Source organism: Dermacentor variabilis, chromosome 1 (genome assembly GCF_050947875.1).
Source record: "Dermacentor variabilis isolate Ectoservices chromosome 1, ASM5094787v1, whole genome shotgun sequence".
NCBI lineage: Eukaryota > Metazoa > Arthropoda > Arachnida > Ixodida > Ixodidae > Dermacentor > Dermacentor variabilis.
In genome coordinates, this window is record NC_134568.1 from 118,016,616 (window position 1) to 118,032,613 (window position 15,998).

The 15,998-nt window shown below is 45.5% G+C and overlaps 1 protein-coding gene across 2 annotated transcripts in view; it reads left to right on the forward strand.

Moving 5' to 3' along the window:
• The window catches only part of Gapvd1 (GTPase activating protein and VPS9 domains 1), a 177,401-nt gene that overhangs the window by 74,922 nt on the left and 86,481 nt on the right, over nucleotides 1-15,998 (forward strand). For both annotated transcript variants that reach the window (XM_075693916.1, XM_075693922.1), the window contains exon 10: nucleotides 5,273-5,427. In XM_075693916.1, coding sequence (XP_075550031.1) covers nucleotides 5,273-5,427 — 155 coding nt within the window. The remainder of the gene's footprint in view (nucleotides 1-5,272; nucleotides 5,428-15,998) is intronic.

Sequence of the window (15,998 nt, forward strand, 5' to 3'; positions counted from 1 at the left end):
TAGTTGGAGAAATATGGGAGAAGCCGTTGCCCTGCAGTGGGCGTAACCAGGCTGATGATGATGATGATGCCTTTTATGCTATTCCTTTTCACACTTTTCACCCTTCGTCAGTGACCAGAGCGGTGCTCTACATGCCTTATCGATGGGATTAGCCGGCCATGCATGAATGGTTGCTGATAAGGTACAGTGGCATAGAATCAAGCGGAAAATATCACTACAAAATCGTGATTATTGCCATGCTGACACTACAGATAGACCAAAGTGCCTGCAGTCAGTGCATTCACTGAATCTTCATTGACGGCTACTAGATTGACTAGGCTTTGCTGGTTTCGGTTTCGAGGAGGCGCCATTGATACGGCTGGAAGTGTATGGAATTGAAAATATTGACACGCATACTTCTTTATCTTTATCTGGTGACCACATTTCACCAACTAACAAATGTTAAAGGTTATCACTCAGCGCAAGATGTGCCTTTCTGTATCAGAAGTTTCTCTAATGTTATCGATGGCTCTCTCTATTGTCTATGTTGTCGCAAACCTCGCGTAATCAAATTCTGTGTGCGACAGGAATACTGGTGTACATTCTAGAACATACATGAGCACCAGCGATTACGCTAGAAGGTTTGTTGAGCCATGTATAAATGGCCAACGCGTGTGATCTGCAAATCAGATTTCAACAATCACTGACTGTGCTCGCTCAATAAAGAGTTAGCATTTTATAGTCGCTGTTTTGATAGTGTGTTATTCTGTGCTGTCACAACAACGTGACAGTATCACAATTTCTGCTCAGCTGAGTGGTGAAATTAGCACACGCTTGTGCATTTGGAGTCTCAATGATCGCACGGCACACTGTAAGTGTCCGAAATTTTCGTAGTTCTTATACATTAAGCTTATGGGGCTTAAAATTTAAGTACAGCTGCGCGGCGCCACGGTGCCGACCAAGTAATCAAGCATGTTTGATTTGTTGCTGCTCGAATTATCGGTCGGCAACAGTACTTTGTTTCATACATAATTGACAATGCTACAAAAGCTAGAGCAGCTTCCCTCATTGTTTGCATCCACGACCAATAAAAAATGCATCGTATGTGAAAGAAAAATGAGGTATGTGCCATGTACCGCAAAACCTCGCGTATAGCTTGGACTTGAATATAGTTCGAGGTGTAATCTGGGGACAGCAATAATGGAAAAAAAAAAAATTTGATTCGCATATAGTCAGAGGAAAATTATTGAAGAATTTATTTCCGTTGCATTTCACTCTAGTCATCGTCATCTATTGCATCATGCTATTTAGTCGTTGTCCTCCATTGCTCTTTCCTCCACGAGTCCCTTCTTGGAGATATCCTCCTATAGAGACTTGTTTTCAATGTCATCAAGTGCATTCGATATGAAACATTTCTTGAATGCCTGACGGACGAGCTCCTCAGGAATGCAGGCCCAAACGTCGGCGATCCACAAGCAGAGCATTGCTGGAAAGGCCTGTTTCCGCTGTCCGGCAGGAGTTGCTTCAGGCTCTCCCGACCTCACCCACTCCATATAGCAGCGCTCGATGCGGTCTTTGAATGGTTTATTTATGCATACATCAGGCGTTTGAAACAGGGATGTCATCCCTCTCAGGATGACAAGCTCAGTGCTGGACTCAAGCAGCAGTCGCTTCATCGAGTCAGCCTGGTGACAGCAAAAAGTGTGCTCTGGGCCGCCGACACCACACAGACTATATCCAATCAAGCACCAGTGCTCTGTCCATCCACCCTTTTTCTTGACAGTGGGCAACAACATTTTTTGGAAACTTGTCCCCTTTTGACAGAGTCTTTTGTTTGAACACCACATACAGCGAGATCTTGTTACCACAAACACTTGATTAACAAACTTTTCAGAAATCCCCAGCTGACATCTTATGGTTTCAATATAAATATATTTCAGGACTGCTAACTTCAGAATACCGAACTTTTCAAAAGAGCGATCATTATTCAGTTTCTGTGCCAAGTTAACAATGCCTCAGTACTACGATCTAATATTCCAAAATCTGGGGATTCCTAGATTTCTGTGTATCTTTCACGGCAGCCGAAACAGTAGGCTAGCAGATGACAAGGCGCAGAAAGCGGATGCCGCAGCGCATGGGTTCAGAAAATCGAGACGGTGCTCAAGAAAGAAAAAAAGAAACAGGAGAGAGTTTCTTTTATTTAAATCTATTCCGAAGGTGACAGTGCATAGGGTTTTGTGAGCACATGCTCTGCCCAGGCAAGTGTCACCTAGCAACAGAGGCGAGTTTCTTGGTTGTTTCACCCTTCTTTCTGTGCACGCCTCTTTTCTTTGCGCTTCTTTCTGCGGCCGTACTAGCTACACATGAGGTGAAATGTAATCTCTATATCTGCAGGGATGCAACACAGGCACACTTTGCACTTTTTGGATTGTATAGTTTACCCGCACTTGCACTTTGGAATAGTTCAGGTATCAGCCTCAAGTGAGACAGTGGCGGTGTCCACGACAGGGAATGTGAAAACAAACAAAGAAGAAACATTGTGCTTTGGAAGCGACATGCAGCTTCCTTTCTGTGGGTAGTTTTCTCAGCATCAGCATCTGCTTTGCTCGTGTCACTCTTGCTATACGGTGCTTCGGTGGTGCATGGCGGCAGAATCTGTAAAAAATAGCAACAGTGCGGGCCGAGAGCTAACAGCAACGTTTTTGTGGATAGCCCAAACGGTGAAAACTTATGAACTGCTGGGTTGATGGGCGGAATTGTTTATTTTGGGCTTTCACTATAACAACCTTTCAGAATAACAAACGATTTTCAGCAGTCCCGCGTGATTTGTTATATCAAGATTTGACTGTAGAGTACATCGAGTGGTAGCCCACGTCATCTCATTTCCACTTGACTTCACAGTAACTTGCTTGGAGCCTTTCTGCTGCCTTGTTAGGGCTGAGGGCTTATCCAAATATACTGCCATTTGATCAGCATTGCCGATCTGGCCCAGCTGAAAGTTGACCTACTTTCGCAGCGAAATCATGTGAAGCTGAAAAGCCACAAGCAGCTCTTCATAGTTTCCTGGCAGCTTCTGCAATATCGACATGCGCCGACGTAAAGAAAATCCGGCGTGGTGCATTAAACGAGAAGCCCAGTGCTTATTTGCCTTGAAGTCTGTCTGCAGAATGCCTTTTTCTCTAGCCATCTCTCTTGCCTTTGCTTGTAGCAGCTCGAAGCTCATTGCTCTTGAACAAATTCTGTCAGCTTGAGTTTAACTTCCAGACACACTCCATTCTTTGGCCCCCAGAAACTTTTTCTCAGTCCGCTGCACACAAAGAGGGCTTCCTTTTGTTTCTTCCAACCATGAATTCTGCGCTCGTTCACACCAAACCGCCGCCCTGCAGCACAGTTGCCGATGGTTTCGATAGCTACGATCACATTTTTTTCATGCTTTCACTCACGCCTACAGCATACGGCACGCAGCAACGGTGTTATCACCCCTGGACTTTATGCAGAACATGATGGCGACTGCAGAAATGCACCTGGAGTGTCTGTATTATTGTAATTGCTATTGCAATAAAAATAGATTGAAATAGTTTTATGCTATATCCAGCCTAGGGCTGATTACGGCTCTCTGGGTCTGCGGTGACATATGGTGACCCAGAAATTATGTTACAGCGTCGATTGGACTGCACAATTTCGGAACACTTTCCGCTTTTATCATGAGCGTCAGCACGGAAATATATAGTTTCATCGTAGTGCTACTGATGCCATGGGAAAGCCTGCACCGTGCCACCGCTCAACCCACTCTTCCATGTACTAGTATGTTATAGCTACAAAGCATGCTTCTACTACATGCTTTGTGTTGGTTTATTCTGTGTTTTATTGTGGTCTCAAAGTGTATTGCCATATTCCATTATTACACCAATATTTAACTTGGCCTGCTCCAAACTGCTTCAAAATGACATTTTGTCTGCACCAAATTGCTCCAAATGAAATTTAGTCTGCTCCAAAATGCAATTTCGCCTCCTCCAAACTGCTCCAAAACACATTTTTTGTTGCTGCAGTAATTGCTCCAGAATAACTTTTTGCAGTCCCACCCCTGTTTCAAGGATTTTGCTGTCTTTTTCCTTTTGGCACATGCACCCAGTGGGCAGATTTAATTGTTAAAACCGATAATGTGACATGGGAGCACTGTAGTTAGTTTTTTATTTCACCGTAGAACACATACAAAGTTGAAGGCACATTGGCTATGCATTGTTATAGCCAATATATTGTTAAAACTGGTATCATTATAAGTGGCTTTGATTGTATTCAAATATGTAATTCGTTCATTTCAGTTGATTCCAAAGATATTTCACTTCCATTGTATGAGGCCACCATATAAAAGAAATGACATCATCAAAAATTATTTCTAAGGCACAGTTAGACAGTCTAAAGAGTAACAAATGTTTCACTGCCTTCACTGGAAATGTTTTTATGTGGCCAGCCACAAGACTGCAAAGGAAAAGCAAAACTTGCACACCCACCTTGTGCATGCACGCATGCACCAACTCTTACTTTAATAGTGTAAATTTGATACTTTTGAATACATATACAACAATCCTTGCTTTAATAGTGTATATGTGTTACTTGTGTAGTGTTTCTGCCTTTAATAGTACTGTTATGCTAGTGGTACTTTGTTATTGTCAACATGATTAGTCAACATGAATGAGGGTTGTGCAGTAAACATGCCCAACAGCTTTATTTCTACAGACTGCAAAACAATGTGATAGTATGTGTACTATCTTTTGATATTGTCCCTCATCACTTCTTTATTTTCTTTCTACTTATCTACAAGCTTGAGTTAATATCATTAATATCATTAGTCCTACTAATAAATTTTCTTGGCAGGACACAGCGACAACATTCAGCAGTTCCAAACAAGGCTTGAAATTTAATCACTATTTTACAATGTCATAGGTACAGCATGGTGTGTGCTAGGTGTGTTAACTGTATTATTTCACATCCCTGCATAACCTCATGCTGTGCTGTGAGTTGATGTACAGTATGACTAGTACTATGCAGTCAAACAACCTAATGGGCAGTGCTGATACAGTTGTGCATCTTGCACATGCATATACTTTTGCTCTCTCCATGCCTTCTTTCACTCTGTTGTGCAATGTGCTTGTGTGTACTTACAAGGTATAAAAAGCTGGCAGAACTTTACACTGCAACAGGCTGTATGTGTGCACTACTTGCGGATAGTCTTCTTGCAGAAAAATTTGTGTGCCATGTTTTTTTTATGTTTTACACCCGTCATTCTTCACAGTGGGCACGGAACTCCAAATGTCAGTGGCAGGGACACGCCTTCATCTCAGGTAGAAGAAGAAGAGCCAATGGAACGACCTCCAACGAACCAAAATCAAGCTGACATTGAGGACAAGTTTGGCAAATTTGAAATCAGCCCAGCCGCTCCAGTTCAAGGTAATTGCTTTTTTTTTTAATCAATAGTCTCGTTTGTATGCATGGTCAAGAGTTTTGCTTTCTAAAGTTACATAAGTTTGGCTTTTTTTTTTCTGTAAACAATTTCATGTTTTTCAGTTACTTCAGTCAAATTAAAACTTTCTGATGTTTTGTAATATTCATATTTTTTAGCGTATTGTGATTGTTCTTAATTAATATCCTGCAGTACCTACTGGAGCTATTGTGTGAAGCATGATGTGCTTATATATGGGGGTTGTGCAGCAAATATCTCATCTCAATAACCCAGTTTGGCATGGTACTGTACTGTACAATTCTGTACTGTTAGATGTGTGGTTTCAAATGCTCTTGGTAACAAAGGACACAGCACACAGTAGTACAAACACACAAGAAAAAGGGACACATTTATTGCTCCTTCTTTGCAAGAATGCCAACTTGCCGAAATACATACAAGGAATTGAGGAAGTTTAAATGGCCACGTAAGGTTACTGAGTGAATGCTCGCCCGTGCCCAACTCCAACACCTAATTTATTCATAGGTGTGGTCCCACAAATGGAAGTGCGTCCAAGCAATTGTGTTTGCCCATGCCAGTGCTTTGCTTCGAAGCTGAATGGGGAGCCTTCCGCAAAGACCACTGACAAGCATGTGGCCAGTCTGCATATGCCTGTATGCCACAGCTGAAGAGGAAGTAGCAAGATCTTCTTGTGCCCTAGTTATCCACGCCATCAGGTGGCAATATCATGAGAAGGCTCTCCTAGCTGCAAAACTAAGATGTTGACTCGCACGATTATATGTGTATCAAGCGGGGAAAGCTGAGCATCAAGAGACACAAAAGTCAAGTGGGGAAGACAAACATTGGGAAATGTGAGAGTCAAGCGTCCCCACATAGAATACTCAAGCTTGTAGATAGGTAGAAAGAAAATAAAGAAGTGATGAGGGACAATATCAAAAGATAGTACACATACTATCACATTGTTTTTCAGTCTGTAGAAATAAAGCTGTTGGGCATGTTTACTGCGTAACCTTCATTCAACAAGTAAAGTCTTGCAACCAATAAAATTCAGCAATAACAGGTTCCATTCCTTAATGGGCCTTAATTACAGGCAAATAATGTGCCTTTTAATATTGGCAATGTTTCCAGTCACTGCGACAGTTTAAGTACTTGTTGTGTCTGCTCCTTGCAAGTTCTGTCATAAATTATTATACAGTCGATCCCCGATATTTCAAACTCGGATATAATGAATTATTGTCTTTATAGAACAGTTGTAAAATCCCCTTGGAAATCCCATGCAAAAGTATAGTGATGTATATTACACACATATCGGAACTCCTGTTCACCGCCACATTCGACATGTGAAAGGCTGCGGTGTGCGGCGTCCCTGCAAGTGCACTTCTCCTAACAGAGCCGCAATCACTCTCATGTCGTTAAAAATATTTAATGCCACCGAATTTGAACCTTCACTGTTTTCTCAGGTGCTGTTGATCAGAAGATTGAATCTGAAGGGCAGTACATATCACGGAAGAAAAATGAGATGGGCGCACCCAGTTTTGCTTGCTGTGGATATGAAACCATGGCTCGTGCAAACTGCGGGCAATCGTGATCTGCGAGAGCAGATGGCCACTCTGCTTCAAGAAGGCAAACGGCCTCAGGGTCCGATAGGCATTTCACAAGAAAACGTGGATGACACTCGTATCTTAGTGTTCATTTTAGTGTTCCGTGAGTGACCAAAATGAATTCGATCCCAACTCTCACTTGGACACTTGGATGGATATTTACGCTTCAGTTTGAATTTAACATGCCACCACACACCACATCTGCACTTTTGTGGAAAGACCATTGCGTTATTGGTGTGCAATACTCATCGCTGTGCTGTTCGGAGGTCTGCAGTGAATGTGTTTTATTCGTGCTCTGACGGTTACACGTGAGTGGTAATGAATTCAAATGTTTTGCTAGCTGAAGGCCACTTGCGAAACTAACAGCATGTGTTTAGTGTCGGAAGTCATCAACACAGCAGCCAGATGGGAAGGGGCACTGTTAGACATCAAAGCACTGATCAGCACACAAGAAGAGACACGCTGACTGTTTGTGAAGCTGGTGAAGCTGGTTAAGAAGCGAGGATGACTGGTTCCAACAGGAAGTCACTTCTGAAACCTGACTCAGCTGTCTACCTGGCTCACTGCCCACGTATGATGATCGTCTGTTTAAGAGGTGTAGCTTTGGTTCCGTAACGGACACACAACTGGGCAAATTCACATGTGATTCGTAGTACAAGTGCTCTGATGGCAGCACAGTATATATTCAACAGGCTAGTTTACTTCCACGGTGCGTCCCATTTCTACTTAATCTTAAATAAAAACACGCACCAAGCACTTCAATGCATGCAAGGCAATATAAGGTGACTTTTTTGCATTTGACATGGCCTTGCAGAAGCAAATTGATAAATTCCTGCTTTTCAAGAGCTCGAGAAACTGTCTGAGACGTACGGAGGCCTCAGTTAAGATTCAAATAGGCACATATTATCAATATATATTGAACTATTTTGCAGTCCCCTTCAAGTTCAATACGTATATCCCGAGATCGACTGTAAATGGTTCAAACTTTAATTCAAGTTACCTTTTTACCCCCTGTTTTAATTCAAAATGTTGAACTGGGTGTATATCTGATTATTTTGTATGAAGGTTATGTTTTTATCACATTCAAAACAACGAATTTCTGGAAGAGCAATATAAAATATATCATTAAACTGCATGGCAGAAGCGCAGCAAATCAATGTGTTCATTGTTTAAAGTTATAAAGTCACTGTAGGGGCATAAAATAAAACTTTGTGTAACTTTACAAATCTAGCAGGTTGGCTATCTTGTTTTCATTTTAACATATGTTTAGCAGTTCATCTCAACTCCACCTTACACCTTATGCAGTCACACCTCAACAGAATGAATTATCGGACACAGTCAGCGACCAATGATTTTTAACATGCCCAATAATTCGGATCCCTTCGCGACACCACCATGTACCCCATAGAGGCACTGTATTAGGACATATGAAATTTCATATGCTGAAACACTGCGCTGTCCGGTTTTCTGGATTTTTTGCCATGATCACTGGTCTGAAGCAGCAATACTTGAAGCCACCGCCGCCGCCGTTTCGATTATCTTGTAGCATTGAACCAGTGCTTTGGCACACCAATCCACTAGCAGCAGTTACAGCCACCACGTAACGTTAGACCTAGTTGCTTCGATGTTCGCTTCCAAGCTTCCTGCTCTTTGGTGCCATGTTTTTGCTTGAAAGAATTTGCTGCTGTCAGCAACGGCACCGATTCCGCCTTTGTCATCCTCGCTAATGACGGCAAGGACTTGCCGGCCAATCCAAGCGCGGAAAGTACGGCAAGGGTCAAGCGGTGCACAATGCTGGTTCCCAAAAAGTTAGCTTCACCGCAATACAGTGTAGGAACAGAAGGCCCACAAAGAATTGCCATTTATTTATCAGGTGACTGAGTTGATGTTGTAGCTACCATCGTCGAGCCTATATGCCGGATCGCACTAATCCACTGGAGTCTCTTCTTCTTCCCCCTCGGGGCTCTATGAGTGCTGTCTGGCTGTCCCCCCTAGCGATGAAGACACTGCCGTTGAGCGGTTTAAGTTGTGGAGATGGCACTGCCAGAGTCTAGATGAGCTGGCTTCAAGCGGTCAATCGAAATTGTCCCTATGGTCCGCTAACAAAAAGTCTGCTTGTACGAGACGCAAAGGTGGTGCAGACGTGGTGGTACCTTGTACGGACAGGTTTGTTGAGGAGTCAAGAAGGCAGCAGTGGCAAAGGTCAACGAGAAGGTTAAACTTCCACAGAAGGTCAGCGCTGATGATTGGCTCGCAGATGTCGGCGACGGCAAATAGCCATCGCAAAGGGTGTTGCAGACCAAGGTCAAGAGAGACAGATTTCTGGCCATACGTTTTAATGTTGGAACCGTCGATGGTAGTGAGAAAAGACGTATCATGATGATGTCTTCTGCGGTCTTGAAAAGCAGGGGGAATGACGCAAATTTCCGCATCAGTGTCTACAAGATAGCGAACTTTCGTGACATGGTCGGTGACATAGAAGAGACGCCTTGATGTAGTGCCAGTGGCACTAGCCGTCATCAGTGACTGGCTCAGCTGTTTCCTGGAAAGTTGCAAGGCGGATGGCACTGACGTGCGGGAGTAATACCAAATAAGGGGAGACAAAGGGCGCTACCCGTTTTTGGTTTTGGGAGCGATGCCGCTGCTGATGGTTATTCGCACGAAATCGTAAGGCAGCCAACTGGTTAGTTCCTCTACTTGCGCAGCAAGGTGTGTGCTTGAACTGTCAAGTTTGTCAAAGTGCTGCTCTAACTGGGGTCATGTTGCCACGGGTGCATTACAACGGTCAACAGTGGATATCACAAGATGGAAAGAATCCATAATCTAGTCTGCCATCACCGCTAAAGCTTTGACAGATGTCATACTAGGTGAGGCACATAAAATCATGCCTACCTGGATCGGTAAACGCTGGAAGAAGATTGAGTGAGTGAGCAAACTTTATTTCAAATCATAACGATTTGCGTCTGGCGAGTTAGTGGGCTGGGGCACCCGCCGAGGTTATGGCCAAGAGTTCTTGCCTCTCGGCGGGTTCCTTGGCCCGCTGGACTGCCCAGAGTTGGTATTCCAGGTTCGAGCTGAGTAGCGCGGCCTGCCATCGTGCGCGGAGGTCGTCCATGGAAGCTTCGCTCTCTTTGTCCATGATAGAGTGTATAGGCGCAACTGAACGAGGATGTAGAAAGAAACAGCTACATAGAGACAGCGCTGTCTCTGTGTATCTGTTTCTTTCTACATCCTTGTTCAGTCGCGTTTATACACTCTATCATGGATTCTAACCAACTAGCCCACCAGCTTGTTTTAACCAAGCTCTCATTGTCCTGTATTAGTCCCTGGCATTCCCATAGCATGTGTTCTAGCATGGCTCTGGTGCCACACACTTTGCATCTATCTGTTGTGTATATGTCTGGATAAATAGCCTGCATTAGTATCGGACTCTTGTATGATTTGGTTTGTAGTTGTCGCCACTGGACAGCTTGCGATCTACTGAGTTGGGGATGGGGTGGTGGATAAGTGCATCTTTGCATCCTGTAATGGTTGGCGATGTCATTGAACCTGGCCATTCTGTCTTCCCATTTCCATACTTCGGAGGGCCCTGTCGAGGGGTCTACGTTCGTCGCAGCTCAGAAAGTGAGTCCTTGAGCTATGTTGTGTGCCACCGCATTATGGTCGTCCTCTCCCGTTCAGTCAGTGGTATGGGCTGGTATCCATATCATTTGGACGCATCTGTCTTCCCTTGTTGTTTTGCCTTTTCTGAGTATGTTTAGCGCCTCAGCTGAGATCTGGCCGTTCCCGAAGTTGCGTACTGCCGTCTGGGAATCACTGATTAAATAGTATGCATTGGTTTGTGCTATGGCTAATGCTATAGTCAAGCTTGTGCATCATTGTCTGTTGTGGTTAAGTACTGCTGCGACAAAGCTGCGTTTGTGTTTGTAACGTGCAGCGTCTACAAAGACCACGTCCTTATTTTTTCTGTAGTTCTTCGCCATGTTCTTTGCCCTGCTTTCTCTCCTGCCCTTGTGGTGTATAGGATGCATATTCTTGGGTAAGGGGGGTACCATGAATTTGCCATTATTTCCTTGGGTATGTCTCGTTTGTCTCCGTGTTGTGTGGGGTAGCGGATCCCTAATTTATCTAGGATGTGTCTGCCTGCTGTCTTCTTGGAGAGGTGTTCAGAGCTCCCGAAAGATTTTTAAGTGTGCTGATGATGGACTGGTTTCCAGAAGTTGTGTCGTGTGGCAAGGTAGCTCAGTCAGTTTTCTCTCACCAAGTTCCTCCGATGAGAGGAGCTCTTGAATGCGTCGTGACTCAGAGTCGGTGGTGCGCCATAGTAACTCCTGCTTAAGGCCGATCCACACGACGGACCAAATTGCTCTTCTGGACCGCGGCCCGCGCATCACGTGATAGGACGTCACCAGTTCGTGCGTACCGCCGTTGGCCCGCGCAAGACCGCGGCCCTCGCGGTCCAACAAATCGCCGAGGCTTTTCCCGCTTCCGTTTTGACGGCGGACCGCACGTAAACCGCAGCGATTTTGGCGTAGACTACGAATGTTGTCCAGCAACAGAGTGTCTTCAGCCAAATCCAATCTAGTTTTCGGCTCAGCAAAACCAGTCAAGCCAGTCGTTTCCCGTCCGCCGTTCCGCCTACACGTGCGTGCAGCAGATATATTTTTTAAACACTGTGTTCTCTTGGAATGACGAGGAGTTTTTTTTTTTTTTCATTTTGTATGCCTCGTTGAGCGGTTCCCGGCTTTGTGGGACTCGAGCCGGAATGATAACAATGATAACACTCTGGCCGAGAGTGTAGCTGGTTGGTCAGCTCTGCCGTCTGCTATGGCGGTCCGCCGTGTGGATGTGCTCTGCGCCGGACCGGACCGCGGCGGGCCGTGACGTTGCATCACGTGACCGATCGGCCCGCAGACTTGGTCCGTCGTGTGGATCGGCCTTTAAGGGTGTCATACGGGTCATCGTGTGGAGGAACTAGCAAAGTGTCGCGGACCAAAGCTGCAATGGTCGGGTTAAGCGCACTCACGACGTTGTCGTACCTGGCTGCCTGAGATGTGACTCAGTGATGGCGAAACTGCGCCTCGATGTGGTTGAACTAGAGTTCACAGTCTGAGGGCCAGAAATTTGGAAATTTGAGTGTGGCAATGGAAGACGTTGTGTTTTCTTCAAAATGTCGTTGTTCGGCGGCTGATTCCATGGTGTCAAGAAGAAACTTGGTGGACGTATACAGTTGTGATGTGGTATCGCGTCTGAGGTCACCAACTTGTCGGAACAGAAGGCTCACAAAGAATTGCCATTTATCAGGTGACAGCGTTGATGTCGTGGCTACCATCGTCGAGTGTATATGCCTGATCGCGCTAGTCCAATCTCTTCTTCTTTCCCCCGTGGGGCTCTATGAGTACTGTCCACTGCAACAGCACTGTTATGCGTTCAAGCATACGCACTGTATTGTGGTGAAGCATACTAAGAGTGGAAAGAGGCCACTGTCACGGGACACAGTATGTATTCTTAATTATACACACATGCGCCCGCCATCTCTTGTAACGATACAAGCACCGATATGCCTAATAGGTGTACTGGCAGGTCTTCAGAGCTGTTACGGATGTGCCTGTGGCGATTTGAGCCACCGGGGGCAGTAAAAGGCATGTATTCATTTATTGGACGTTTTTGTGGCCCCTAGGGAGCCTACAACATTGGACGCTAACTTTGTAACAAAGCAAATCGAGAGTGTTTCTTGAGAATATCAGCTCGTAACGAACGCATACTTATAACGAATACAGTAAAACCTCGTTAAACCGTAGTTGGCCTGAGCTCGGAAAAAATATGTACTAAATGGTAGTACTGCTTAACCAAAATAGCATGAGATCATCCATTTACCTGTCAAAAACGGGACTCAGGGAGAGTGCGATGAAAGGGCAAAAACATGCAGTATTTATCCACTTCGGGCGACAGAAGTCTGCTATTTTCGTGTGATGCCGCAGCGGCCTAGCAGTGACAACAGCGGCCTGAAGCTTACTGAAGCTTACTGAAGTTGCGAGCCAGCTTTTTAGCCAGCCCCCTCTTCTCGGCAAACGCTCGCATGGCAGATACCTCGTTGGCGTTGCATATTCTCCGTCCACGGGCACGATAGTACTGCAGAAGTTTGTGGGCGCCTTTTTCATTGCAGGGTGCTGTTCTCATCACGACAATTGCATTCATGACGCTGACGTAATGTGCAGCTTCTGCCACTGTCAGGCCTGAATTTCCTGTGTTGTTGCTTTCTGTGTCGTCATCATCACTATCATTAGGTGACACTTCGGCAACAACAGAGGCAACGATGGCGAAAAGTCGAACCTCGTAGCCGACATCTTTTCGCGGTTGCAGCAGTGCTGCCGAGCAACTTCTTCGCATTCCAAATGCCGTACGCTGTTGCCAACAGTAGCTCCCTATCATGTGCCTGTGCCAACTTCTTCATGCCACGTTCAATAGCACGAACGTTGTCCAATTTTTCTTCTATAATGAGAACCTGGTGTTTTTTTATCCAAGCTTCAGCATGACGCTAATCCTAGCTTGCACGACCCCAGAACACTCTCAGACATGGCGCCGAAATGATGTTGATGTTCATGTGGCTTCACGCACAAATGCACAGGGCACTTGGAGGCCATTGTTCTGATCTCCGAGGCTTGTTGTACTGCCGGGCTGCCCAATGGGGACGACGCACTGCTGTGATTGCGAGATGAAAAGTAGAAACACTATGTGTTAACCGATACGTACGCAATAAGCTGGTACAGTTTATGCGGATACAAAAGGCATTATGTTCAATGGCCACTGAGTCGGGGATTTGGCTTTACTACTTTTAAAACGAAACTACTGTTTAAGTGGGTACGGTTTAACGAGGTTTTACTGTACAGTCGAACCTACTTATAATGATATTCAAGTGCCATGAAAATTCCATTGTTATAACCAAGTTGCATGAAAAAATCAAAATAGGGGGATGACAGAGCTCATGTGAGAAAACTATAATAGCAGGGAGGTCAGTGCCCCTCCCCAGCACCTTCCTTCATCCGGCTGCTGATTGTGTTCACTTTTTAACTGCTTCGTGGGAGCTCCGACCACATGTAACAAACCGCAGCTGCCAGCGTTAAAGAATGGCACTGCTATAACAACTGCAAAGAGGGGTCACGAGCAGCATGTGATATGCGATCACAGCCGAGGCATCGGTTTGGTGGCACCAAAAGGGGCTTTTTAAAAATTGCGAGGAGGCTGCCGCAGCAGTCTGTCAGCTTGAGAACTCCAGAAGAAACGCTGAGGTGAAATCGCCACAAGCATCTCGCCACGTACTTCTCACTGGTTTTCATGAGAAAATCCTATGTCCGTCAGCCTTGCATGCTTTACACGAAGCTTGCCTACATCCTCCAAGGCATCCAGGTGCTCCACCTAGTGCAGCGGAAGGTTCCTCGCGAAAACGAAGCTCCGGGGGGACTGAATCATCTGCCGGGCCTCCTGCGAGGACAACATTGAGGCAGCCCGCCCTACTGTGTCATTGCTACCGTCATCGCCATCACTATCTGATGCAAGCACGTTTGCAACGATCGCCTCATCGGTTAGAAGCACTTGCCATGTCTGGGGAAAGGGGGATCCTGGAGGTTGAGCTGATGCCAGATGTTCGGACCTTTAAGGCTCCCTGGCAGAGGCAGCACACCTCTTTGGCCTCTGCTTCACATCGACGGCACCCCTGGACTGACCCAGCTGGACTGACCCACCCGGGGGAAATCGTGTCGCCTTTCCTTCTCCCCCTCTTCAATCTTTTCTTTCTCGCTCACTTTCAATCTTTCCTATCTTCTACTCACTTATTCTTGCTTCCGAATTTCTGGGCTGCAAGGGTTAACCGTGTGTAATATATTCAGCCTTGGGTATATACATTAGGTTATACTGGCGGTGTATAGCTGGCGTCTGCCGGTTCTTTGGAAAGCGTCCCCTTGTTGGGCTCTCGGTGGTGGGTGACTACAACCGCCGCCGAATTTTGAAACCATCCAATGGCAGAAGTGTTCCTGTGACTTTTAGATCAGCCTCTGAAAAGAGGTCACACCGAAGCAGCTTTCCAGCTCTTTTGGACGCCAAACGAAGACACATTTCCAAAATACCATGTTCTCCACAGTGAAGGCAACACAACAGTAAAAAAACTGTTGCAATTTCTAGTTTCTAGATGTCTAGCAAACAAGATTGGACCAGGTTACAAGGCCTCAGAGATGGCTAGCGGAGACCTCCTCATTGAACTGACGAAGAAAGATCAACTAGAAAAGCTTGCTGAACTCACCAGTATTGGTGACATTAAAGTGACAATCTCACCACATCGCTCACTCAACACTAGCAGGGGTGTTATATCAGAAGACTTCATAAACCTCAGTGACGAAGAGCTCCTTGAAGGATTTCAGGAGCAAAACATATTTAAGGTGCAAAGAATCACACTATGGTGAAATGACCAACAGATCCCGACGAAACATGTGATATTGACATTTGGTAGCAGCACTGTACCTAGTTCACTTGACGCAGGATATTTGAAAATCAACGTCAGACTGTACATACTGAACCCAAGGCAGTGTTTCGAGTGCCAGAGGTTTGGGCATGCATCGCAATCATGCAGAGGCAAAGAAACATGCGTTAAATGTGGTGCCACTGACCATCCTTCTGGTAACTGCAATGCTCCCGCACTATGTGTCAATTGCAAGGGCGATCGTCCAGATTACTTGCGGAGCTGCCCTTGCTGGAAAAGAGAAAAAGAAATAATCACAATCACTGTAAAGGAAAAGATGTTATTCCATGAAGTGAAGGAAAGGCTAGGACACTTGCCTCAAGTGAGCTATGCCAGTGTGATGCGGCAGGGGGCAGTGCCACACCGGTTTCAGGAGCCTACAGGGTCCACGTCTAGTATCCTTGTAGAAACTCCATCTGCCCCCTTGGTGGCTGCAGCCAGTGCTGCT